This window comes from Daucus carota, chromosome 5, assembly GCF_001625215.2.
Source record: "Daucus carota subsp. sativus chromosome 5, DH1 v3.0, whole genome shotgun sequence".
NCBI classification, from domain to species: domain Eukaryota; kingdom Viridiplantae; phylum Streptophyta; class Magnoliopsida; order Apiales; family Apiaceae; genus Daucus; species Daucus carota.
Genome location: NC_030385.2, coordinates 37,861,681 through 37,889,483, shown reverse-complemented (window position 1 = coordinate 37,889,483; position 27,803 = coordinate 37,861,681). Strand labels below are relative to the sequence as shown.

The 27,803-nt window shown below is 33.6% G+C and overlaps 2 protein-coding genes across 2 annotated transcripts; both read left to right on the top strand.

Annotated features, from left to right (window-relative positions):
• The first annotated feature begins 301 nt into the window (after positions 1–301).
• Positions 302–2,108, top strand: LOC108220214 (transcription factor DIVARICATA). The gene is made up of 2 exons (XM_017393915.2): positions 302–1,139; positions 1,406–2,108. Exons 1-2 carry the CDS (start codon positions 685–687, stop codon positions 1,884–1,886), a joined length of 936 nt encoding a protein of 311 aa, XP_017249404.1. The 5' UTR covers positions 302–684; the 3' UTR covers positions 1,887–2,108.
• Positions 2,109–22,018: 19,910 nt separating this feature from the next.
• Positions 22,019–23,766, top strand: LOC108224050 (protein ENHANCED PSEUDOMONAS SUSCEPTIBILITY 1). Its single transcript, XM_017398596.2, has one exon. It carries the CDS (start codon positions 22,089–22,091, stop codon positions 23,517–23,519), a length of 1,431 nt encoding a protein of 476 aa, XP_017254085.1. The 5' UTR covers positions 22,019–22,088; the 3' UTR covers positions 23,520–23,766.
• The last annotated feature ends 4,037 nt before the right edge of the window (positions 23,767–27,803 follow it).

The following is a 27,803-nucleotide window of genomic DNA, read 5'->3' as shown; positions in this document are numbered from 1 at the left end:
TTGGTAGGAGAGTTTACAGCTATTATAACACCACCATCACTCCCCAACTCTCATATTCTTGTGTTTAAAATGACTAAAATAGTCATAACAGTCATATGCATAATGCACCTAATGCAGCATTGACAGATTGTCCCTCTTGGCTTTTGATTGGGCAGCTATGTATCTGAATGATTATGTTATTTTTATTATTTTGCACATTTCCCCAAAACAGCATCTCAGCCAATCACAACTCAACACCTATGATCCTGCAAATCTCTCTTTTCTCTACTAATATTTGTGGCTCTGTAGATCTCTTCCTCTCACAAACAAGTACAATTTGCTGACAAATTTGGATTTTCTCTTCTTTCATCTCACTTATAATACCCCTCCTTGTCATAAACTCTCTATGTTCACTGTTTTTTTCACAGTTGAGGTTCATTTATCATGCAGCTTTCTGTTATATGTTTCACTCATTTGACTTGACAAATATCAGCATTACCTCTCTTAACTGTTTTCTTATAAATCTTGAAATTCTTGGCTCTTAGATCTTCTTCACAACCAAGATCTCATTTTTCTGCAATTTCTTGAAAAGTTAGGCCTTTTCTAGATTCCCTATATAATTTCAGTTCTTCTGCATTTTATCTCTTCAATAAAGAGCCAGAAAAAAAATACAACCAGACCTTTTTTTTTTGTTGCATTTTGGTTATGTCCACTTATGTTCAACAATTGTATCCAAATAATAGAACAATGAATCAAGGAATGGGAATCCTCTCAAGGGCTAATTCGAACTGGTTCTTTGAAATCAAGGAGACGAAATGGACTCCTGAAGAAAACAAGCAATTCGAGAATGCATTAGCTTTATTTGATAAGGATACTCCAGATAGATGGTACAATGTAGCAGCCATGATCCCTGGAAAGACGGTGAACGATGTGATCAAACAGTACAGAGAATTGGAAGAAGATGTTAGTGTTATAGAGGCTGGACTAATTCCAGTTCCAGGGTATGCTAGTGATCATTCTTTTGAACTAGAGTGGATCAACAATCAAGGCTTTGATGGGCTGAAACAATTTTATGTTCCAGGCGGAAAACGAAACTCGTCAGGTCGGGTTTGTGATCAAGAAAGGAAGAAAGGTGTGCCATGGACAGAGGAAGAACACAGGTACCTAGTATATTTTATCAGTCTTAGTCCACTAATTTAATTATTAAATTGTCAAAATTAATAATTAAACTTTACATGTGCAGTTGCTTGACAATTTTAAAAGACAGTCCATCTATAATTAATAATTATAGACTTTAAAACAATGTATATGTTGTTTAAGTTTTGTAGTTTTAAAGGAATGAATCCTCTGCAATTTTTGGGTTTAATTTACTTTCTGTATTCATGTAAAACCATTATTGAAGTTTTGTTTTAATGATTAATTTCAGACAATTTCTACTGGGGCTTAAAAAGTATGGTAAAGGGGACTGGAGAAACATTTCTCGAAATTTTGTGACTTCTAGAACACCAACACAAGTTGCTAGTCATGCTCAGAAGTATTTTATTAGACAGCTTTCAGGAGGCAAAGATAAGAGGAGATCAAGCATTCATGATATCACAACAGTCAATCTTATCGACCCCAAATCAGCATCATCAATAAACATTAAACCTCCATTCCCGGATAAAATTATTGCAGCCATGCAGCAGCCTCAACAACATTCTAGTAGAACTGGAATGGAGAAAGCATTGTACGGCTGGAACATGCAAAATGAAGAGTCAATCATGGCCTTTAACATGTCCAGTAGCACGAAAACTGGAAATTTGTATGGAAACTCTACTCATGACCAGCCAACACAAGAACAAAATCTGCCAGGAAACTTTCTCCAAGGACCTCAACCTGGTTTAAACAGTGCAATCCCCTGGGCTTAACCCGGAGATAGTTTTATCAAACAGGCAAATCTTTTTATTTTTCTTTAACTATTGAGATTTCCAGCCAATTTTATGTGGATTTTGTGTTATTCCTTGCCTCAATAGATTGGATCTTTTGAAGAGCCCGTTTATTAGCGTAAGAACCTATATACAAGTCCATTATGTCGCTAAGATACCTGTTTTGGTTTGAATATAGAGCTGAAAAATCTTCTATGTTCTTCAGATTATGCAGTGCAGTCTATATTAGCTCTAGTATCTTCTCTTTATCCTAGAATATGAAGTTCAAAATATCAATTGTTGGTATTCAATTTGAGCGACTAATCTTGAATTATTTTGAGGAAAACTGCAATTAATAGAACATAGAATTATTTTGTTTGGAATCCTCAGGCATAATTGGCCATATCAACAGATGCTCAGTCCAAGTTTGCTGAGTCATAGTGCACTCTTTGTGGTGAAAGTTTTCATGTTATGCTTATTTGACACCCCATTTCAGATATTGGAATATGAATTGAGCTCCCATTTCAACTAAAGAATTTCAAATGTTCCTTCAGATCTAATCCCAAATTGACGATAAGTACCACTGTACCGGTCCTAGATATTAGCTAAGATTCTTGGTCGCTCATACTTTTCAAGTTTCAAGCTCTCTGATACAAGTCAGACCCCTGTTGTCACTAATTGTGGCAATAGATGGTGGATAAAAGCGGCAAGAAGAAAACAGAGGCGAAAGCTCTTTCTATGTCAGCGATAGAACAAACAACAAACCTTTCGCATCTACTCCACTTAAGAGCTCTACTTATATTCTGCAACCACTCTCAAAATGGACAATATCTCACTCACATGGGCATGGCCATCATCCAACTACTCTTCGACTACAACATGGAAAATTTTCTTGTACAAGTTCCTTATCTGTTATGGATGCTTTCAAGTTCAATCAAGAGTGTCACATATTCACATTGTTGCACTAATAATTGCTTTAGAAAGACAACAGTCCACTTCTGAAATTCAAACAAGAATCCGCTAAATGCTAAATATTGAAAAGTAAGAATCTTCTTCACACTTGGTTTTTTATATGCTTTCTATTTGATTATTTCACATCGAAAGGTTAAGCGTATCTTATCTTCTCAAAGTAAATATCCCATCATTATCTCTTGGCAATAGATTAAATCGCATCCTAAGATTCTCCTTCACTTGCAGACAATGAACTTCTGCTGGTATTCATGTTTTGTTTTCGAAACAGTTAATACCTTTTGCATCAAATTCTCTGTTTCTCACATCTTTAAATACAAATTGCAAGAGTTTGTGCTTGTCCCGGCCACAGCAAAAGAAGCACAGTTCTAAAAAACCATGCTAAAAAGTCTCTGTCTTTCAAGTTGCAAACACTAAGCATTATAATGGTTTTAAACTAATTAACAGTGGTGTGACCTATATTTATAATCTTTAGGGTCCGGGTCCCTGACAAACGATTGTTACAATATACAATAATAGTGATTTTTTCTCATTAAAAGGCATTATGCCTCAATTTTTTTATGTGAATACGACTGATGGGTGGATCTAGTAAGAGGCATGGGGACATGTGTCCTGCCCAAATTATTTTTTTTTATATTTTTTCACCATATGAAATTTTACAAAATTATAGAAGTGTCACTAGAAAATTTGGAAATATATAGGTTTTTTCCAAAAATTTGCTTGCTGCCCTCTAAGATTTCAATCCTAGATCCGCCCCCGAATACGAGACTACATAGCCTCCTAGTGAAAAAAGTACTTGCTGAATCTTTATTGCCTAGATCTGTCTACCAGAGATCAAAACTCGGTAGTCATTGCAATACTCAATTTCTAGCCAATTCTTTTTTATCAAATGGCAAAGCTGTCCTACTTTCTCTCTTCTTTTTTCCTTTTCAAATTACCACATTTCCGCAAGTTGCAGAAGCAGCACTTTGGCCACTTTATTCTGATGTGATATTCCCCAGTAACTTAAACCACAACTAGTCTCACTACCTCCAATATTCATATGCCCATGTTCCTTAAATCTTGATTAAACAAGATTCTAATACCTCCTTACAAACAAACTTCAAAAAGAATAGTCACATTGATTGTTTTTTTTTTCTTCAGAACTTGCAAACAGCAATCTAGCATCTTACTTGGGAACTTTTTTAATCTGAACTGTCGCGCTCACCCACCTTCACCTGTTCCACCCCAGCTGAAATTCTAATAACATATCTTAGTTAATCATGTATTCCAGCAATTCAAAGGATAATCATCTTTTTGCCAAGTAAAAAAAAATTATTGGCCAAAATGAACTTATCAGTTTAGCAACTTGTATCATAAGTGTAATTTATTCTGGCTAAAGTGTAAGGCTAAACAACTTGCATTTGATCAATTGCTGGACGGTCCAATCCTGTCTCGAATTTTCAAGGCATCTAAACTATACCCTAGACGATAATCTCCTCTCAAATCTGATCAGCGTCTGTCTAACCAGTAAACACCAAAATCCGACTACTGTCTCATTCTACAGGCCTCTAACCTTGATGTACGCAGTCTTATCTTTATTTGCACCTGCATCAAAAGGAGAAGGATTTGATTTTTTTAACCAATATTATTACTGGCTTCTTTTTCATACTAAAACCATACTGACAGTGGCGGAACCAGAGGAGGGCTAGGGGATGCTAGAGCCCCTCTAACCTCGAAAAAACAATGGATTTTTTTTTTTTAGCCCCCGCTGAATTATTGATGTCAATATGATTTTTTTAGCCCCCGTTGAATTATAAATATCATAGAGAGGGATTTATTGCAAAAAAAGAAAAGAGAAGGCACTTAATCTAAATTGTATCATGCATGTTGAGTACTTTGTATATAAGAAAAATAATATAAAATATAGTTAAGAGGGAGAGTGTGCTCCTCATTGTTGAGGAAGCAAACAAAGCTCCTAAGTTTTTGAAGAGGTGCTGAGCTTGTTGGAGTTCATTTCATCTCCATATTCTTCAAATTTTGGCTAAAGAGCCCATATGAAGAAGCTTTTGGACATGCTTTCATAAGTCATACACACACATTGACTATTGAAGGAACCGTTTTACAAAGGAAACATATAGAAGGAACCATAGAGCTATGGTAACTGTTTCCCAAGAGATGAATAACTGTTTCACAGAAGAAAACATAGAGCTACTACTTTGTATTGGCTCTTTGGATCCTAGGAATTAATTTTCAAGTTTCAATAACTCAAAACTGGTATGCCTTTGCACAATTTCATCCAATGGGTTTCTCTTTACTAGACCTGGAGTTGTTATCAAATCAGTTAGACAATTTTATCTATGATGTGAGAGCAGATAAAGATTAATCTGGATTTTAAAGTATAGGAAATCTTTCTATCATGATGGTTAAGACACGCAGACATACTACTAATCCCTTAGTTTATGTTCTGGTTTAGTTCAGCCCCCCCAACACTTAATCCTGGTTGCGCCACTGCATACTGACTAAAACAATTATGGAACTACTAGCCAGCCGCCCATGGTTTGTTTGTACAGCAGAATCAGCATGCAATAGGACTGATGTCGATTGAGATATATGATATTGGCATGCAGTTATGAAATCCATGCAGGTTATATTTTAATCCTACTATCATTACTTGAGTAATGCCAAACAAAATGAAAAGTAAGTGCAGAAATTATGGATGAACAAAAGCTTTGTGTTATTAGTATAAATAAAATTTATTACAAGAAGATCAGCAAACTCAAGCTTGTGTCATCTGCTATCTGGACGGTTCAACCAAGTTTTGTAACACCAGTCGTCCAGCTAATTCTCGGTGTCGTTCAGGTGCAAAAGTTTTTAACAAACAAGCTTAACGGGAGGAAATGCATCATCCAGTTCAGTTTTGAAGGGTTCACTCATTACCAAATGACACCTTACTGAGATTTGGAATAAGTACTAGACTATCCATTGTAGTACTTGTGTTGGGCCTTCACCTAGTATAAGAAAATTGAAATGGGCCACATCTGCCCCTAAATTGAGTGGGCTACTCATCTGGAGAACCGCTAAGTTAATGGGCGCTTAGCAAATATAGTTTCCTGTATTATTGCAATGTGACAAAAATGTATAAAACATTTCTTTGCGAAAATCCTATCTGAGCACCATATATTTTACTCGCTACATAATGCTTACATTTTAAAATAAAGTAATTCCCTCGACAAACAACCGAACAATTTACAGGAATAAATACCGAGTTTTTGTTTCGGAAAAATCTAATTTTTTTAATTATTAGGAAAATCCGTTCAAGTGGCTGGGCTCTTAAAAATCGGTCACAAGACCAGTCTCTCGTTATTATTATTACTGGTATGAGTATGCTACTTTGAGTGCACGTATACCAGTTTGAGTGCACGGCAGAGAGGTATGTTTGATGTCACTCATGTAATCAGATTCTCAGGAGGTCGCTATGAGACTATATTTATAAAGGCTCACTCGTGTAATTTTATTATTAGAATTCACTCGTGATCATATATTCAAAGAGTTGTTTATTCTGTAAAAAAAAAAAAAGAGAGAGTTGTTTATTAGACCGATATCTCATCATTATCATTACTGGTTTGAGGACGCATTATAATTTCACGATATGATCAAATACATCATTCACGACCTATCCTCTCAAAATTAATGTCACATCTCCCAAACAGACCCATGATTGTCTAAACATCTCTTCTCGCTATATATAAGATCGATGTCTAATTATTTATCAATTTCATGATAGTCTATTATGCTTGATCTATATGAGTTAAGGACTACTCCACGCTCTCAATCTCTCATAAAATTGGGCTATGATAGTCCCGAAAAAATTCTGACCCTTTTTCTATTTTCCAATATCTTTAATTCATCGAAAAATTACAATAACTCGAATCATTATGAGTATGAGTTTGTAGATTTTCTATACATTCTTGCCTAACTAGCTACCAGAATTTCTTGCAATTTCCTAAGAAATCAAGATGAACAAGAACATCCATCACTTCCCTAGTATATTTTGTGTTATTCCATCATAAACTAAGTACACTTTTAAATTATTGTCAATCGAATTATGTTATCAACACTTCTCATAACCATGTACTATTATTCTATAACAACTGAATCATACATGTACAAAGGATTTTTGTCTGAACGAAAATGCCATAGAAAAGATCATATATCAACTAATTAGTTGGAAAATTACACTATTTGACTAAACAAACGAAATGATGTCAATTTGATTACTCAATTAGACTATATATGTCATAGTTTTTTGTCAAGGAGTTCGAATGCATTGAACCCAAAATCTCTAGGGTAGTGAATGTAGTTTAAAAATATGTTATCAGCAGATAGGGTGACATTCTGATAGACTTGTTAGAATAGTTTTTTGTCACCTGATTTAGATGTTTGATGATCTAGCTCCAGGGATATTAGGATAAGTAATTATTAGATTGACTAAGCACAGTTATACAGTGCTGATATGTTCATATATGCATGAATCTTTTACCTAGCTAGTTGCATGCTTATTCTTCTTCATCAATCACAACCAACTAACGGGTTCTACATATGTACGGCACTCAAACTTAATTAAATAGAAGTATCAAGTATATTTCTGATTATTAAGTTAAACACAGATTGACCAGAGCACAATCTGTGCCGGAAAAGTTAATAAAATATTCAAATTTGCAACATATTATCTCAAATTCTTGTTAGTGATGATCCAGATGGTGATTCTGGGATCAGTGAATAGTGTTAATACAAACTTGGATCATCTTAATTTAATATAAGTTAATGATTTGTGTAATTTATATGTTTTTCTTTATAAGAGATTTAAACTTAATTATTTAATTGCTTGATTATTTAATTAATAATAATATATATCCATAATATTTTATATGTCAATTAATGAATGAAGTGTGCTGCTACGGGTTTCAAATCCGAACACAAACATATGATGCTGCTCCGACTTTCAAATCCTATGGGGTTCCTCATGCTTCAACTGGTATGCTCTTCTATTATAATTATTTACAATATTCTTTCTTTTTCTCATGATTTTGAGTGGAATTGTGAAAGGTGTTGACTTTAATCTTGTTTGTTTGTGGGTATTTGTTTGCTTGTTTAATCCTTGTGTTTTGTTTGGTTTTTGGTGTTTTTGGCGATTTTTCGTGTTACATGTGAGACGCTTCGTTCGCTTCGCATACGACGAGGCAACTTGACCGATAGCATAGCGGTGGTGGCCGATGGTGGCGGTGACGGCGATTTCAGGACCGGATCCGGTTTCAGAAAGGAAAGCGTGCTAATTGTGCCTTAATTGAGGGCGATAATTGTGCCTGGTTAATTGTGTCACTTTATTGAGGGCGTAAATTTTGCCTCAATTATTGAGTGCGTAAATTGTGCCTCTTTATTGAGGGCGTTAATTGGGCCTTATTTAAGGGCGTTAATTGTGTCTTAATTAAGGATATTAATATTTTATTATTATGCCTTAATTAAGAGTTTAATTGTCTCAATCATGAGTTATCATGATTGTGGGAATATTTTGATGTAATCTGTTAAGTATATCGACTTATATTCTTCTTGTTTCTCTTGTTTTATTTTCAGGATTCGTGGAAGAAGACCGGTTTCTTTTCGGACATTAAAGTTTTATTGTCTAAATTTCCCCGGTCATCTTGCATGTCCGACGGTTAGATAATAAGATTTTTGAATGAAAGAATTATCACGGTGAATTGTCGATTCTCGTTGAGATTTATTCTCATTTTCAAAAAAAAAATTAAAAAAAAAATCACTTCTTCTTTTGCCCTTTTTCCCCCCAATATCTCAACATATATATTTAGAAGCAGCGAAGAATGGTACAGGACTACAGGGGCTGCCGATTGCACCATATTTGCGATTAATTCGTAAGCACGTATGATTTTGATTAAAATATTTTTGTCATGTGATTAATTAAAAAGCTAAAAAAATACAATTAAATAATTGAAAATGAACTGGCTGGGCCTCGTATATTAACGATCTTATCCACATGATTGACGAACCTTGGCAGCTACATATATATGTCCGGACTAAAAATACTGAGAAATCGACACCCACAAATATATGAAATCTTAACTGGAATTGTCGATTAATTATGCAGTAAGATCCAAAGAGCAAATTAATATACTAACTAATTTAGCCATGCATATATGGACTATATGCACCTAGGATCGATTCATCTCTTGAACAAAACTCTTCATGTTATTTGGCAATTATGAAAAGTGGCAATAGCAGCTAGCATATTGGCGTTATGCTGTATATGTGTGTATGTTACATTTGATAGAGACACTGTGGATGAGCCGGTCTATACATGTTTCAGAGCTGTTTTTATTTTTTGTCGGAAATGTTTACCCTACTTGTAGGTCAGGAGTGTCCGTTTAAATCATGAACTTCCAAGAGCAACTCCAAGTCTTGTGAGCTGTTGGCTAAAATAGTTTATGTGGCAGCAAACAATGTGAAATATAGATATCCTCTAAGAATTGGACGACTTCTCCAACTGTTAGCTAAATATTTGGCTATCATCTTTTAAATCTCTACTCTTTTAAATTTGTTGATCTCCCGTCATTATTTATAATTATCATGTCAGCTCCATATCATCTTCCGTCAAATTAAAATGTTAAAGTACTAAAACTATAATATACTAATATGTTAAAGTACTAAAAGCATGACAACAAAGATTCAACAAATTTTACATAATCATTATTTTAGCTAACTAGCTATCCCCAATTTTTAAGTACACACTTTCTTGTATTGCTTGTTTGAAAGTTTGGATACTTGTTAGGGCAGATCGTAAAAAGAGACTGAGAGCATATGTTTATATATTTTTTGGTTTAATTATTGTTGTCCGGATCGACTGAGGAGAGTCTTCAATAATAATTCATCCATTTCTATATACATGTTCGAAGAAAAAAAATGTTTTAGTTTAATTATTCATTTCAAATTTTGATGTATAGCAAACCTTCATTTGAAATACTAGACCAACCGAATGCATAGCAAGCCTTCATTTAATACATACATTTAACCAAGGAGGATGAAAATACGAGGCAAAGATAACAAGAGACGTGGAGAAATAAGGAGCGAGCAAAACAGGAGGCCGAGTTTATACCGACGTACAGCCAAGTTGAAGTTGTCTAATAACTAACTAACAATGAAAACAAGTGCAGAAACAAACACTTGGGAAACCCATGCTTTGATGCCTCGTCATATTTATGCAGGGTGCATGTATATTGAAGCAGATCCATTACCAAACTTCACCATTATTCAGTTGTCCATACAGCCCGGCCTTATGTGCATGGTATCACTTGATTCTTATTTTCTAGTTGATAGTTATAAGATGTGGAGTGGAGCCCCTTAATCAATTCACAAGAATCTTCATCCACATATGCACTTGTTGCACAAATACATAGATTATTCAGTTTGGTGATGCATCAAACCTACAGGCTACAACCCATATTAATTATAGTGGATTGATCTCACATATACATTTGTAAACAATAAAAAAATTATTTTTGTCATATATCAACAACGGTATACTTATTTTTTTTCAAATACTTGTAAGATTTGACACCATGGGTAACTAGTAGGAAATAGTTGTGCATATATCATTTCCTTTCAGAGTGAGCGAAAAATCGAATAAATCCGAAATTAAAAATCGAAATTAACAACTTAAAAATCGAATCCGAAATTGATTATCTGGTTCCAATTATGATTGGATACTAATTCGGAAAAAAATGAACCGATCATTGTTCATGTATAATAATTCTTCTTTTCATACGGTTTTTTTTAACCAAAACCGAATTCGAGAATTTGAAATCGAGATGAAATCAACAATGAAACTGACGATGAGGTTCCAGCTTAAGTTTTTAACTTTTAAGCCGAGAACATGCAATTTCAATTCCGTTTTTATCCAAATTCCATACCGGACCCGTACCCGTACCCGTACCCGCTTTATCCTATTTCCTGTCCTCGTTTGCTCTTTTGAATATCCCTTATATTTACTTTTATTTTAAAATTTATTCAATATTATAAAATTTTATTAATATAAATACTACCCTGGCCCGTTAGTTTCTTCATTCCAAATTCCTTCTCCACCGAATACAAATTGGTTTGACAGAGGGTGACGTAACCAGCTGGCTATATACAGTCGGCTTAGCCTAGGTAGCTATTGTAGGATACTCCCTCCGTTTCTTTTTTCTTTTCTTGTTTGTGATGTCGGTACTGTTCATAACATGAGACAAATTACTAATTTACTTATAATCTATAAAACTAAATATAGTCATGAGGATCTTGTTAGATTCGTATTTACAAGTACTTTAATACGATGAAGTTTTTATATTTAATGCTACTACGAAATGAAAGATATTAACGATCAAAAGTGCGTGTTGGCAAACGTGAAAAGTACAAACAGGAAAAGTATTTAGAGACGGAGGGAGTAACACTTATCTTAAAGATTCATGAAAATTTTTGACGCTTTTGTTTCCATTTCATTTTTGTCGTCTTTGTTGGAGTCCGAAGGGAAGATGGGGACATCCCAATAGTGTAGAGATTAGCACAACAAATGTATATACCACCGATATGTCCACAGAGACAGGGGGAGGAAGATAGGTGGTTTCTGTTGGTTTTCCAAAAGATATCAAGTCCACCGTTCGTTTTTACATCCCAAATTCTTTTCACGAGACATACGTAAATAGAGTCAAGTTCTATGAAGTACAAAAAATATTATCCAAAATTCTTTTCACGAGACATACGTAAATAGAGTCAAGTTCTATGAAGTACAAAAATATTGGAGTATTGGAGTACAAAATTGATACAATATAATCTAGTCACTTTAATCTTACTTTTTTTTTCTACAATATTTGTAAACATCCGACAACCTCCAGATTATGTTCCACAACATAAATATTGTAATCAAAAGATAAAACAGTGATCAATATAATTTATAAGCAGAACAACAATCTTAATGCTTGTTAAAGTTGAAAGATATTAATGATTAATTGACAATTATGTTTAATACTACATATAAATGATAAATTATATATGAATTTGGGTAATCATAGATATTATTTATGATTAAACTAAAAAATTATTATTTGTACTCTAGTACTCCAATGTTTTAATGTACTTCATAGAACTTAACTCTATGTAAATAAGAGTTAATAAATTTGGAAAATACTTGGACATATAATTATGTATACGATCTTGTACATAATGACATATTGTAGGTTTTAATCGGAATGAACTCGTATATTCACATTAATTATCTTAATTAAAACATTTCTTATCAATGGTCAGTACAAATTTTATGTACACAGTTATGTGCACTCAGTAAATTTTGCTTCAACCAACATGAGTGTCTCTGGTATGCCCGTACCAAGTAAAAAGTACGTTTCATACAATTTTTCTATAACAAATGCATCATGGTGAAGTCTGGAACTATTTTTGTACCAATTAATCAAAAACCATTGCATTTTCTACTTGAGAACTACAAATCACGACCGCTAATAAACTCTGCAATTGTAAAACACCTGAACTAATCAACTCTTAGTGCTCGCTAATTATTCCATAATAGTGAGAGAACTTTTAGTGGGCAGGTGGGCCGGGCAAAAAAAAACAGAATGGTCAACTGGGGGATAGAAGTTATTGTTGCAGATGCATGAACGTACCCCAGATTTTGCCTCCATCCACTACATATTTCTTGTGTTCCTTGCCCCATACCAATTTTATATACTTGCATTAATTTTCTTCTAGTTGGATTAATCATTAACCATGTTGCTAATTCTGATTAAAGCATCCATTACTGTAAACAACATTCGCTTTCTATGATTAGTGCTTGATATATAATATATTCATATATAAGAGCAACTCCAAGGCATTAGACCTCTTAGGTAAAAGTGTTTATGTGGCACCTACATGGCATCTATGTGGCACATTTTAGACAATAGGTAAAAATTCTACACTCCAACCATGACCTCTTAGCAAAAAAATATAGATAACTAAAATTGGGGTTGCTACATTTGTAAAACATCTAAAGCTATTATGTATAATTTTAGATAATATAATTATACATAATACCATTGGAGTGAAACTAGAACCTCTTAGCTATAATTTTAGATGATTATTTATATATCATATTATAGCTAACAAATATAAATAAGGCCCTTGGAGATGCTCTAAGGACATAAATATAGTATCTCGATCCCACTCATTTTTATTCCAAATTTTGGATATATATATTAAACAGATATATAGAAGTATGGGTTTATAACTTATATTTAAAAAAATTGTTTTTAAGTAAAAATATAAATATTGAATTTTTATTCAGAAAAAAACTTAAAATAAATTATAATATTATATTTATAAGAGTTTTAGAATATTGATTTATAATATATACTGATAAGCGTTCAGTTTAAATTATACGCCTGGATAATTTTATATTATTGGTGAGTTATGAGTATTAATAACATAATAATGCAAATACATTGATAGGTTATTTATTTTAATATATAGGTTTTTTATTTTCATATTAAAATTTTCATAAAAATAATAAGTTATAACAAAAAGTATTTCCACCAAGTGATATAAATAACAATACTTTTTCGTTCAAAATCATTAAGGGCCTGTTTGGGTGGACTTAAAACAAATGCTTCTTACTTAAAGCAAAATAAGTGAATCAGAAGTTAGAAATTAGTTAAGACTTATAAGTAACTAGTTGAGAAGCCGCGCGTTGCGGCGGCCTATAAAAATTATATTAATGATTCAATATTAATATTTGTAGAATAAAATAATTTTTTAGATGTCTATAAAAACTATATCAACGTTTTAAAATTAAAATTTGTAGGTTAAAATAATTTTATATTATAAAAATCTTGATTTAATACCAATACTAATATATAAAATTGTAAAATTGGACTATAATTCATGGTGATATAATGAAAATAAATTTATACAGGTAATTAACAATTTGAAGCACGACGAATCTTAATTTTATTTGTGTTTTTTTTTTAAAAGTAATCATGTTCTTACATTGTCACCTTCCGCCAATTTTTTTGGATTGATTGTGCACAAAAACATCTAACTTAAATCCGTGGGGTTGTAGTATTGAGAGTGAGGAGGTTGTGTTTAGATGATCCAAAACCTTACCATCTCCCATAATTAAATAATATGAAACAAAATCAGATTAAAATTTTCAAGCTACTATATTCCGTAAATAATCTGAAACAAAATCAAATCCTGAAACTTGCTTCTAATATACCCGAAAATTGAAAAAGATAGTTCTAATTTTTAATATTTTTATCCAAAAATTCCAGGAATTAAAAAAATTTGAACGGAGCGATGTGAGAGGCGTCACCTACACGCCCCTCGCTTCTCCACCATATTTTCTTGTATACAAAGTAAATCATATAAAAATTAACAACAACAAACATGTCCGATGAACAAAACAAATATTATAAAAGAATAACCACAAACATACATCACTAATAGTTGATTTATTGAAATCAATCATCAATATCATGTCAAGACTATATTCTTTTCCATTGTTTCAATTTGTCGACTCCCACGTAGCGATCTATAACTATTTTTGCTTGCAACAACCTTTATTTTTTTATCACCAGAGAGAGGTAGAGTTCTAGTATTGAGAGAGAGGAAGTTGTGTTTAGATGATCCAAAACCTACAATCTATAGGGGTATTTATAGGTGCAGAGAGACTTGTGTGCTACTCTTTCCCATAATTAAATAATCTGAAACAAAATCAGATTAAAACTTTCAGACTACTATATTCCATAAATAATCTGAAATAAAATCAGATTCTGAAACTTGCTTCCAATATACCCGAAATTAAAAAAGGTATTTCTAATTTTTGATATTTTACATCCAAAAATTCCAGAAAATTAGAAAAATAGAACGGAGCGATGTGAGAGGCGCCACATACACAGACTACTATATTCCATAAATAATCTGAAATAAAATCAGATTCTAAAGATTAAAACTTTCAGACTACTATATTCCATAAATAATCTGAAATAAAATCAGATTCTGAAACTTGCTTCCAATATACCCGAAATTAAAAAAGGTAGTTCTAATTTTTGATATTTTACATCCAAAAATTCCAGAAAATTAGAAAAATAGAACGGAGCGATGTGAGAGGCGCCACATACACAGACTACTATATTCCATAAATAATCTGAAATAAAATCAGATTCTAAAACTTGCTTCCAATATACCCGAAACTAAAAAAGGTAGTTCTAATTTTTTGATATTTTACATCCAAAAATTCCAGAAAATTAGAAAAATAGAACGGAGTGATGTGAGAGGCGCCACCTACACGCCCCTCGCTTCTCCTTTATATAAGTATATTGATTAAAGTGTTTGGGAAAAAATAAAAGTCATGAAACAAAAATTAGGCGCTTTTTATGAGTATTTCTCGACTTTTTACACAACCAATATGAATAAGTGCTTCTAACTTATAACTCTGGGCTTTTAAGCCGTTGCCAAACAGCCCCATAATCGCTTTGTGCTAAAGCTTAAAGCACATCTGCCCATGGAAACAAGCTCCAAATTTCTCCTGAAAACTCACTTGTAAGAGTAAAGTACGTACCATGACTCTCAGTCAAAAAAAACACGTTATAACATCATACGTAGAATATAAGGACGTCTCCTTGCACCCGATTAGAAGAATGACCCACCAGATTATGTTATTTTTTCGATTTTAAATATTTGAAATAAACTGGAATTTTAGATTAGAAAATGTTTATGAAATTCTAGAACAACACAGCCTGAAACTAAAAAATACAGCTGTAAACATCTCGTGTAACTGAAATATTTACCAATTAAGTTGTAACACTCAGAGATTTTTCATTCTTTTGATATGCTACAATAGTTACATAATACCCTAGATAATGACAAATAATAATAATAATAATAATAATAATAATAATAATAATAATAATAATAATAATAATAATAATAATAATATAAACAACTAAATATGAGGACATACCGGTTGATAAAATTACTGGCGCAAGTTTTAACGTGTTGTGGCAAGTTGTTTATCCAAGTTTGAAGCACGTTGAAAATGATGTTGTAAAACAATATTTGAGAAAAATATATATACAACCTCGAGGAAAAATGATGTAATTGAAGTTTCATAGTAGCAACCAAAAGATGATGACCAAAAATGAAAGTTCTAAAGTGAGCCAACTGTGCTTCTACATATCTACTATTTGTTGTTTGTAGATATGATTATGGTCACTTTCAGTCCACTATCAACAATAAAAATCTAAGGATATTTTTGACTTTCCCAATTTGTGTGATTATAATATCACCAAATTACACATGTTTTCTTCTAGATTTCTATCACTTGGTGGAAGGGACCATAAACAGATAAAGAGGAGAAAATAACGCTCAAAATTTCTAATTATTATTGCCTGTGTGCTTCAGATTGTGATGGCCGTTTGACTGAGTTTAAAATAAGTGTTTCTTGGTTAAAGTAAAGAAATGAAGTAAAAGCGAGAAGCAAGTTAAGACTTATAAATGAGTAAAGCGTTTGAGAAATAAGTAGAAGTCGTGAAATAAAAACTAGCATTCCTAAATTTTTTATAAGTCTTTCCTATTTTTTATACAAACAATACAAATAAATGTTCTAGACCAATAAATCCAAAGATGGCTTAAAAGCCCAGACAAACACCACCTATGGAGTATCCAATATATCCATCCCACTCGCTTGGCCAATAGGGTGGCTCCGTAGTAGGGGTGTAAACGAGCCGAGACGAGTTGAACACTGCCAGGTTCGGCTCGAGCTCGACTGAAAAGTTCGGGGCTCGAGCTCGAGTTCGAGTTCGACCGAGCCTATAATTTCAAGTTCGAAACTCGGCTCGTAAATAGTTCGATAGGCTCGAGTTCGGCTCGAAAGCTCGAATCGAGTCACCAAATATTGACAGAAACTCGAAATATGATTGGTTCGACTCAAGTTCGATTCAATTAAATATATAAATTATAAATAAAATATTAATTATATTTGTAAAAATATATTTATAATAAAAAATTAAAAATTAATAGAGGCTCGATAAGGCTCGCGAACCTTACGAGCCGAGTAATTTGAAACTCGAGTTCGGCTCGGTAAAACATCCAAATAGCTCGAGCTCGGCTCGATTATTACCAAATCAAATTCGAATATTTTCCGAGCCGAACTCGAGTAGCTCACGAATAGTTTGGTTTGTTTACACCCCTATTCCGTAGCTCAGTTTATTTTATAAAATAATTTGAATTTTAGATTATACAGTTCTTAAATAATTTTTGGAAGAAATATTTGGGCGAAAAAGAAATAAATTCTCGTGAAAAAATTTGATCACCAATTGAATTTTTCAAATTCAAATTTCAGAAAGTGATTTTTGTCGACAGTCATGAAAATTTGTGAATTTGTCAAAAAATATTTAGTTAAGAAGGTAATTTTTCTAAGAAATGAAAAATCATTATTTTTCTAAGAAATGAAAAATCATTTTTGAGAAAATCACATGTAAAGTATTATTTAAACGCGGATCCCTTTGAAAAAGTAAATTTTGGAGTATAGAAGATGAGTTAATAAATTCTCAATATTAACAAGGAAATAATTTTTAATATTAAATATATTCTGCTTTCGAAATCTAGATGTATAACGAATGAATAAAGTTAGGAATAAGCTACCTCGATTGTACGTGTCACATTCAGCGAGTCTCTGTTCCACACTCACAAACTCACATGTTATAGTTGCAGTTACTAAATCCTATGATAAGCATGTGCCTCATGACACAATAGAAATGATTCTTGCAGGTTTCCAGGCTTGGCGGGTCATATACTTGTTTCATATATACTCCTCGTTGTCTTTCTTTATTTTTCACGTATTTTTACATTACTAATATTAAAATTAATATTTTAAACACAATTATATATAGGGATAACTTTTATACAGACCAGGAGACTTGGAGACCACTGCAGCTAAATACTCTATAAAAACATTGCAAAATTTATTATTTTTTGAATCATGTTCTACAAAGATCATTATTTTATTAACAATCTTGCAAATTTTATACATTTGACAAATAAAACAGTAAAAATCATATTATTTTACAAAACCATGTTTAGTGTGCAGAACATTTGTTGATCTTGTTGAACACACATGTTCAGCTTGTTTAGCATAAATAATTTTCAACATTTTCAAAGAATTAGTGATATTTATAGAATGTACTTCGCAAAATAATAAATATTCTAGTGTTTTTATTGCAAAATATAAGTGGACTCCAAGGTCTCCGATGAAATAGTAGTCTAAAACTTTTCTCATTATATATATTATAAATTTAGATGAAAGTATTTTTTTTCCAAATCAAATCAAGACCGTGAAAATACAGGTTAAACCAAGAAAAGGCGGACAACTGTATATATATACTAAATTACTCACCTAGCTATACCATATCATGCTACTGTGTCTCGATATAATACGTAAAGTCGTAAAATATGGACCATCGGAATTAATTTTTTCTCATCTTTAGTTGAATTTTACATGATTAATTTAAATTGAAAAATATTATTATTAATTTTTTCCCAATAAAAAAAGCTTTCATAAAAGGTTGTTTTATCTTCTAACACACATCTTCTGTCTTTAAGCCTATTATCAGTGTATAATAAAGGTTTTTGTTCTGAAAAGTTATTTGTAAATACAAATATGTGATCAAATTTACAATACTAAAGTTATTTTAAAATTTTAAGATTATCTGTTGATACATCGAAGTTTCCTACTTTCAAGTACTCCCTGTTAGGGCTGAGCAAAAAACCGAAACCGAACCGAAACCGGGGAAAACCGGAAAAAACCGATCCGAAAATAACCGAACCGAAACCGAAACCGAAAAACTAAAAACCGATCCGATTTAAATGGTTGGGTTCCGGTTATACCTTCCAACCGAACCGATAAAAACCGAACCGAACCGATTATTAAAATAATAATTAAATAATAAATATTATATATAATATATTAATAAATATATAATGTATATCATAAATATATTATATATTAATAAATATATAATATATAATGTTATTTGTGATGGCGTATAGTTATTTTAGTTCCATTTATGTATATGCAGTGTGATTTTGCATTATGTAATGCTTTTAACATGCCAAACTTGAATATAGAAAGAAGGTTAAGAGACATGCGTAGAACTATAATCCTAAGAGCTGCAGGCAGCAAGATAAAAAAAAATTACTATATAACCTGAGAAGTTACTTCTATCCATTTAATTTCAGTAGGGGGTTTATTCTGCTACTAGTGCCAGTGTTGCTGCAGATCAATCTACATCTCATATGTTCAGTGATGAAAATGCAAGTGTCTGCTCGAATTTTTATCTTTGGATTATGCGCATAAATTTGTCTTGTTTGTATATTATTTTTTAATTTTATAGTTGTCGGTTTTGTAACCGAAACCGAGCCGCTTATAACCGAACCGAGGTTTTTTAAACCGAAACCGAAACCGAATCCGAACCGGCGGTTGCGGTTTTCGATTTTAAAAACCGAGGATATATGGTTGCGGTTCCGGTTTTATCCCGAAACCGAGCCGAACCGGCCCATGCTCTCCCCTACTCCCTGTATATCAGCCGACAACATATAATTATAACTGCCTCAGCACAAACTCCAAGGTTTTGTTTATCGTCTGAGGTCTGTGATTTTCCTAGGGTTGGTAACCGGTTTTCATGTGTTCATTGTCATGACATACTTTCAATCATTTTATCCTGAATGACACATTTATCATAGTCCAAATACTCCCTCCCTCTCTAAATACTTTTTCTGTTTGTATTTTTCACGTTTACCGACACATACTTTTAATCGTTAATATCTTTCATTTCTTAGTAGCATTAAATATAAAAAATTCACTGTATTAAAGTACTCGTGAATACGAATCTAACAAGATCACTCATGACTATATTTAGTTTTATAGATTAGATGTAAATTAATAATTTATCTCATGTTATGAACAGTACCGACATGACAAACAGGAAAAGAAAAAAGAAATGGAGGGAGTATTTTTAGTTTGGAAAATCTACCACGTTACTAAACCTATACAGTCATTTTCCCAATTTTTAAATAATAATTTTGTGAATATTTAAGCTAAATAGTATTTCCTTTATTTATATAAGTGACATTTTTATTTTATATAAAGAGATATAAAAAGTATGATTTTTATATATTATTTTCAATTTTTTGAATATAAAGTTAAATATCAATATTTTCATTCCAAAAATTTGAAAAGAAATACATATGAAAACGATTTAATTCAGGTATAAAACTAAAAGCCACAATGACATTTGTTCTAAATGAACAAGACATCAACAAATCAATATATTCGCTAAAGATAACTTTGCAATTGGAAGATAAATTTACAGAGATATGTGATTTCATCTTTTGCTAAAGTTGGAGACTATTTAGATAAAGTTAAAAGAAGTGCTTTTTACTTTCTGTGGACGTCAAAAAGTGGAAAGTAAATTAAAGACCGATACGTGATTAAACTGTTTGGAATCATGAAACAAAGTTAGCATTTATGACTTCTTATAAATATTTTAGACTTTTTACGCAGATTATTAAGAAAAGTAGTATAAGCCAACTGCTTATAAGAAAAAGTCGGAACTCCCTCCTGCCAAACAGGCACTTAAAGGTAAATTAACTTATGGGACAAAATTGCGGATGCATGAAAATTGGGTATATCCCAGAAAATGCAGAGAGTGGAATTGAAGCGCGTTTTATAAAACTCACACTAGTGTTTCAATTTCCGCGGAGCAAAGCCAGCAGCCAAGAAGCTGGTCAGTTTCTTTCGCAGTCGGTCCTAACAATTTCGTCCCAGTTTCTCCTTCTTTTGTCTTATATGTTTCTTTCTCCACGCTCAATTCAACTTGTATGGTAAGATATTACAAATTTCGCTACGACAGTATCAACAAGCAGTGATTTAATTGAGTATAAAAAAGCTGTGATTTAATTAAGGACCATATTATAATACGAATTTCACAAATATTTGGTAACCGTCCACAAGTTAAGATATTACTTCTTGCATTTTGTGTTATTAGAATGGCATTTGGAGAATTTTAACAATATTATCATATACAGAGTCTTTGTTTTTAAAGTATTATATTATATGATTATTCTAACAAATATTTCTATCTTTGTTCTCTGTTACTATATTAACCGTCCACAAGTTAAGATATATTACTTATTGCATTTTGTGTTATTAGAATGATATTAATTTGGAGCATGACAAAAAAATAAAAGGAATGATATTTGGAGCAATTTCAATTTTATTTTAAGAGAATATTAACACATATATAGAGTTCTGGATTATTTTATAAGATATTCACCTTCCATAGGTGCTTCTAGTTTTTTTATACAGAGTTCTGGATTATTTTATAAGATATTCACCTTCTATAGGTGCTTCTAATTTTTTTATACAAACGCGTTAAAAAAGGTAGAATCAAGCTTTTAGCAGAAGAAAATATTATACTATCACTATAACAATGATTATTATCTTTGTTCTCTGTTATTATAATAATGAATTCAAATTTAATAAAGGCAAAAATATCGTGGAAAAGGAGGTAACTGAATATTCATTATACTCCCTTTCTTAACAAAGGGAAAGATAATAAATATTTTATTTATAAACACAAGACTAAAAATGCTTGTACAGACCAGAAAAATAGATCTTAACTTGTTAGGGAAAAAAATATTATCACATTTCGAGCAACTATTTTAACAAATGATCCTAAATCTTAATCTAGGATCATAACTGAATTTTCAGCAAATGATGATATTACTTATACCAAAATCTGACTGCATATCACTTCCCAAATGCTGAGTACCTCAGCCACCCAGCTCCGACCAATTAAAAAGTTTTCTAAAAATATGAAACTACTCTAGTTAAGAAAGAAGGCAGTAGCTGAAAGGATGCATGATCAAGTAGACACAAACCAACCAAAATAAATAATTGAAGAGAAGAATATGAATAGTGAGTACTTGCATACAGTACTATACTAACCATAACCACCACCCATGCAATTCAACTTCCAAGTGCATGAATCAACCCCTCCCATTTTCAACTATAAATATCTTCCACTTCTCCCCTCTTTTCTTACTCAACTCCCACACACACCACTCGATCAAAAACACTCTAAAACCACACACACAACAATGCCTTCTTCTTCTGTTAATCTCATCTCCAAATCCACTGTAATTCCCCACAAAAAATCCTCCATCAAGTCTCTCAAACTATCCGTCTCGGACTTGCCCATGCTCTCTTGTCAGTACATACAAAAAGGCGTGTTGCTTTCGCAACCTTCGGTTACGTCCGAAACACTGGTCACTTTACTTAAAAATTCTCTTTCGAAGACTCTTACTTACTTTCCCGCTTTGGCTGGCCGTCTCATTACTGATGAGAACGGCCACGTGCACATTCTGTGCAACGATGCTGGCGTGGAATTTGTGCACGCCTGTGCATCGGGAATATCGATAAACGGGATTTTAACTCCGTTTATCGATATTCATCCTTGTTTCAAGGAATTCTTTGCGTTTGATAAAACGCTTAGTTATGCGGGGCATTATAAGCCTATAGCCGCGGTACAAGTTACCGAGCTCAATGACGGCGTGTTTATTGGATGTACGGTCAACCACGCCGTCGTTGACGGGACTTCATTCTGGAACTTCTTCAACACGTTCGCGGAGTTCACGAAAGGCGCGAAGGTGATTTCGAATTCGCCGGAGTTTCGCCGGGACAGTGTGTTCAACTCTCCGGTGCCGCTTCCGTTGCCGGAAAATGGGCCGGCGGCGACATTCTCCGGTGATGAGCCGTTGAGAGAGAAGATCTTTCATTTTAGCAGAGAAGCTATTTTGAAAATGAAGTTTCGGGCAAATATGCTGTTTAAAAAGCCCGAATTGAACTCGGATCTCAACGGATCCGAGTTATTCGGGAAACAAAGTAATGACAGCTGGATAACCGTTAACGGGAAGATAACGTCTGTTTTGGAGAGTTTGTTACAAGCCAATGGAGCCGTCAAGCCGACTGATCAGATTTCGTCTTTTCAGTCGTTATCGGCTCAGCTATGGAGAGCCGTGACACGAGCACGAAAATTACCCGACACGAAAACGACCACGTTTCGAATGGCGGTTAATTGCCGCCATCGATTAGAACCGAAAGTGGACCCCCTTTACTTCGGAAATTTAATCCAGAGTATCCCAACTGTTGCATTAACAGGGGATCTGTTGTCAAATGATCTGGGCTGGAGCGCTGATCTGCTGCATCAAAATGTGGTGGCCCATGATAACGCTACGGTGCGGCGCTGTGTGGGCGATTGGGAAAAAAATCCCAGACTATTTCCTCTCGGGAACTTTGATGGCGCAATGATCACTATGGGGAGCTCTCCGAGATTTCCGATGTATAATAACGATTTCGGGTGGGGAAAGCCGTTAGCCGTTCGCAGCGGAAAGGCGAATAAATTCGATGGTAAAATTTCGGCATTTCCAGGGAGGGAAGGGGATGGGAGTGTTGATCTTGAGGTTGTTTTGGCCCCCGAGACTATGGCTGGACTTGAAAATGATGCGGAGTTCATGCAATACGTTTCGTGATAAAATTATTCGACTAAGAACATTGTTGAATTTCACCGTAGAAGTAAAATCCGAATCCAGTGTACTAAGAAGACAATTCGAATGATTGATGGGCTAAAAATGACAAGTTTGCAAAGGATTTATGAAGTTTGTTTGGTAACTAGAAAGTTAAAGTATCATTTTTTCACCATTCCAGATTGTTGAATGTCTGGATTTGCTGTGTATATTACCGCTATGTGTTCTTAATAAAATGATATAATTTTCTCCACTTGAGGTTATTCAGGAGAATTAGGGATCAGTGTTTCCGAATTTAAAGCTAAATTCTGTAAAGATATTGATTCTGTAAATTTCCGTCTCTGCAAATTATAATACAAAAAGTTCCTGGTTCCACAATTGAAGAAGAGAATTATATGCTGACTTTGTGAATGGATGGAGCAACTTAGAAGTATATGATACGGTGATGTCTTTTCGCCGCGCACTTACACAGAAAACATTATATGAAACTTTCTGGCGCGAGTGAATGGATTCTGATGGATGGAGCAAATTAGAGTCTGCGAAATTTTCTTTTTTGTAAAGGTGAATGATTCAGACTTTAGACGAACGAGCATACTAATTGTATTATAGACGATCGTTTAGAGTAGCCTTCTGCTAGTTTCGTATAGCCATCTTCCAGGTATGAGAGTATAGGCTGCCCAAGTGAAGTGAACTTTTCAATCACTGAGAGGAGTTGAACGTGTCTGGGGTTCTGTTCTTGGCAGCTCCTGCGGTTCTGTTTTCATATCTTTCACATGACTAATTCCAATGAGTTCATGGTTTCAGTAGTCTCTTAAGATGGAGTCATTCATAAGAGGTTCCAATTAGCTTAAGCAATTGTTAACATCTAAAGGTCCCGGAATTGTAGAGGTAATTCGTTATTCCCTGCTGATCAGGTCAAGAATAAATGTCTGGAAAGCCTCCAAGAAATCCTAGTGGCATTGCCTCCAACACAAAAATCTCAAGTACGTAGATTCGGAGGGCATTATAAAAACATCACGGCTGAGCCGCTGACTTATGTAGGCCTACCCAAGCTCCTCTCCCCGCAACATGCTTGTAAGTGTGGAGTTCGGTGCAGAGTTTTACTTGCATTCGTAATTTTGCATCAAAGCCTCAATCTAAGAGGGGTGTATTGGATTGGGATTTTAAAGCATTTTTTTGCATTCATGAAATCCGAGGGTATTCGATTGGGATTGTTTGAAATCCATTAAAATCTTAGGGTATTCGATTGGGATTTTAAATTATGCTACAAAATCTGGTGGTATTCAATTGGGATTTTAAATTATGCTTTAAAATCCGATGGTATTCAATTGGTATTGTTTTAAATCCATTAAAATCTGATGGTATTCAAATGTTGATGGATTTTTTTGCATTTAATAAAATGATGGATTTTGTGACATTCTTCAGTGTATTTTAAGTTTTTTGAAATCTCATCAAAATCAATGGGATTTTGAAGCATTGTACTTAAATCCTATCAACTCTGCGATATTTTATCAAGAATCCGTACAAAATCAAAATCTCATACAATCCATTAAAATCCATAGACTAAAAACAATCCATTAAAATCTCAATCGAATACACCCACTAAAGCGAGTATGGAGCTACTCACACAAACATACTAGATCTCACTTGTAGCCACATTAATTTCTGAAAACAATCAGTTACTAGCTGCAACACCGAGCACATGTAATGATAAATATACGGAGACAACCCTTGCCATAAGTTTTAGAACTTTGCACAGAGACGATGTTTGCCACAAATTGCTGAACATATGTTTAAAATAAAAGCCAAACTATAGTACACCTTTCATAAATAAACGAGCAAGGTTAAATAATAGTTGGCAAAGAAAGATACTCCCTCCATTTCAAATTAGATGTCCACTTAAAAAAAATCACAGTTTAAGAAAAGTGATTGTTCACAAATTAATTGCATTAAATGATCAAAATATGTGGAGTGAGATTGATCTTGGAAATATGAATAAGAGATATGTGGAGTAGAAATGACTTTGGAAATATGATTGTGCATTAAAAGTTGAAGTGGACAAGTAATTTGAAACAAAAAAATTTCTTGAAAGTGGACATGTAAATTGAAACGGAGGGAGTATAGGATATCTGGCAGGATTGCTTGGTTAATACTTCTGTCGAGTCTAGTAGAAGATCTCAGAAAAAATGTTTATATGAAATTCTGGGCATCGAAAAGTGGCGATCGACTAAGTCTCATTATACTCCCTCCGTCCCTTTTTATCTGTGCATTTTGGAAAAAAAAAACCCATACCAAGAAATAATTGATTGTATGAACTTTTTCATTAAATACCTCTAATTAATATCTTGAAAATGGTGGAATACCCCTATTTTATGTCTTGAAAACATGAATTCAACCAAGTTTTAAATAAGTCAAGCCTTGAAAATTGAAATTATGGAGATATATTTGAAAAACTATCATTAAATTAGTTTTGAAAGTATAAATGGACAGATAAACAGGGACAAATTTTTACTTCCAAAGTGGACAGATAAATAGGGATGGAGGGAGTAATAAGAAGGCAAATATTAATAGTGATAGTTCACGCAAAGTAATATCAGTGTATGAAACAATCTGAGTTCTCACGGATTCACCATTGCTGATTGCGGAAGATTCTTCTTAGGAAAATGGTTGGTGCACATAATTGTATATAAAATTGTGTACATAATGACATGTGGGAAGTTTTAATTGGATTGGGCCCCTATATTCACATCAATCACCCCAATTAAAACTCTCCACCTCAATTGCCACGTCATTATGTACAAGTTTTATGTACACGGTTATGTGCACCTAGCACTACTTTTCTTCTTATCTTACTGTAGATATAAAAAAGTCAGACTCATGGTAAAAATCATATTGGACTGCCTGCCTTGCTCTGAATCTCACGCCGTGAGATAGCGTCTTGTTCCATAGACTAATACTACTATTATTAGCCAGAAAGAAGGTTATTTATGAACCAAATTATGGTGAACGATGTAACACCCCAGTCCCACATCGAGGAGTGTGTGAACTTTAGTTCAGTTCATAAGTACTACTAGTAATTGCACCAACAAATCATGATCTTTTGGGGGCCTGTGGTGGGCTTGTGGATTACCCAAGTTGTTGCAGTTGGGCCAGTTTATTTCGGCTTATTTTCGGATTCAGAGTTTGGGACTTGACCCGATTTTCGAAAAAGACTCGGATTTGACCCGAGTTGTTTCATATGGTATTTAGAGCAGGCTCTCGAAAGCTTGATTCGTCAAGTTGCCGGAGGCGGGGACACGAAGCTAGCCGGTATTATCCCACAATGGCTAGAGAGGTTCGATCTGGGCCTATGGGCTATCCGTCGGTATTATCCCACAATGGCTAGAGAGGTTCGATCTGGGCCTATGGGCTATCCGTTTCAGCCTAACGAGGAGGTCACCAGTCCCACATCGAGGAGCCGGGTTGTTTCAAACAAACTCGAGCTCGACTGGTTTACGCTAGGTCCATTTTTAATACTCAAGGTTGAACTCAATTTTCGTCAAGAAAATGAGTGCGAGCCGAGCAACTAGCAGCAAGTGCGGCTCTCTGTGTCAGGGGCGGACCCATAGCCTTGGCTATGGGTTCCCGGGCACCCACTCAACTTCCCGCCGAAGTGTAATTATAAAGTAAATTTCGGTTAAAAATTAATTTAAAATTTAGCAGGAACCCACTAAAATATTTATCAAACTCATAATTTACCTCAATAATTCAGATTTCTTATTAACTATTGGGCGATTGGTATTCGAAATAATTTAAAATCTTGTATTTATTAAGATATTTGTCTAAATATATACTTTTTAGTTTCCGGTGTTTTTTAAATTAACATTTAATATTAATATCAAAAATTTAAATATTAATATTTAAATAAATATTTATTATTTATATTAATAAGGTAAAACAAGGAACCCACTAAGAAAAATTGCTGGGTCCGCCACTGCTCTGTGTGACATGTATTCTAACTTTTTAATGTATTAAATATTTGAGTTTAAAATTATAGTCCAAATATTTCTATTCATGAATCCTTCATATTATATTTTAATATTTTATTGACATTTGTGTTTGATTTTTAGGTGAAAATTGATATTTAGTTGGGTAAATGGATATGGATTTCTTTTTTTTTTTTTTGACAAATATGGCTTATAGCCTTACAAATGAGTATCTGTTCTAAGATATTCTCGAGGTGAGCCAGGGTCGAACCAGGACCTGGGACGACAGAGGATAAGCTCTTAACCACTGAGCTATCCAACCGTG

Coding starts and splice junctions, on each gene's coding strand:
- LOC108220214 (XM_017393915.2), top strand. CDS start 685: ATGTCCACTTATGTTCAACAATTGTATCCAAATAATAGAACAATGAAT. Junction 1,140..1,405: donor TGGACAGAGGAAGAACACAG/GTACCTAGTATA, acceptor GATTAATTTCAG/ACAATTTCTACTGGGGCTTA.
- LOC108224050 (XM_017398596.2), top strand. CDS start 22,089: ATGCCTTCTTCTTCTGTTAATCTCATCTCCAAATCCACTGTAATTCCC.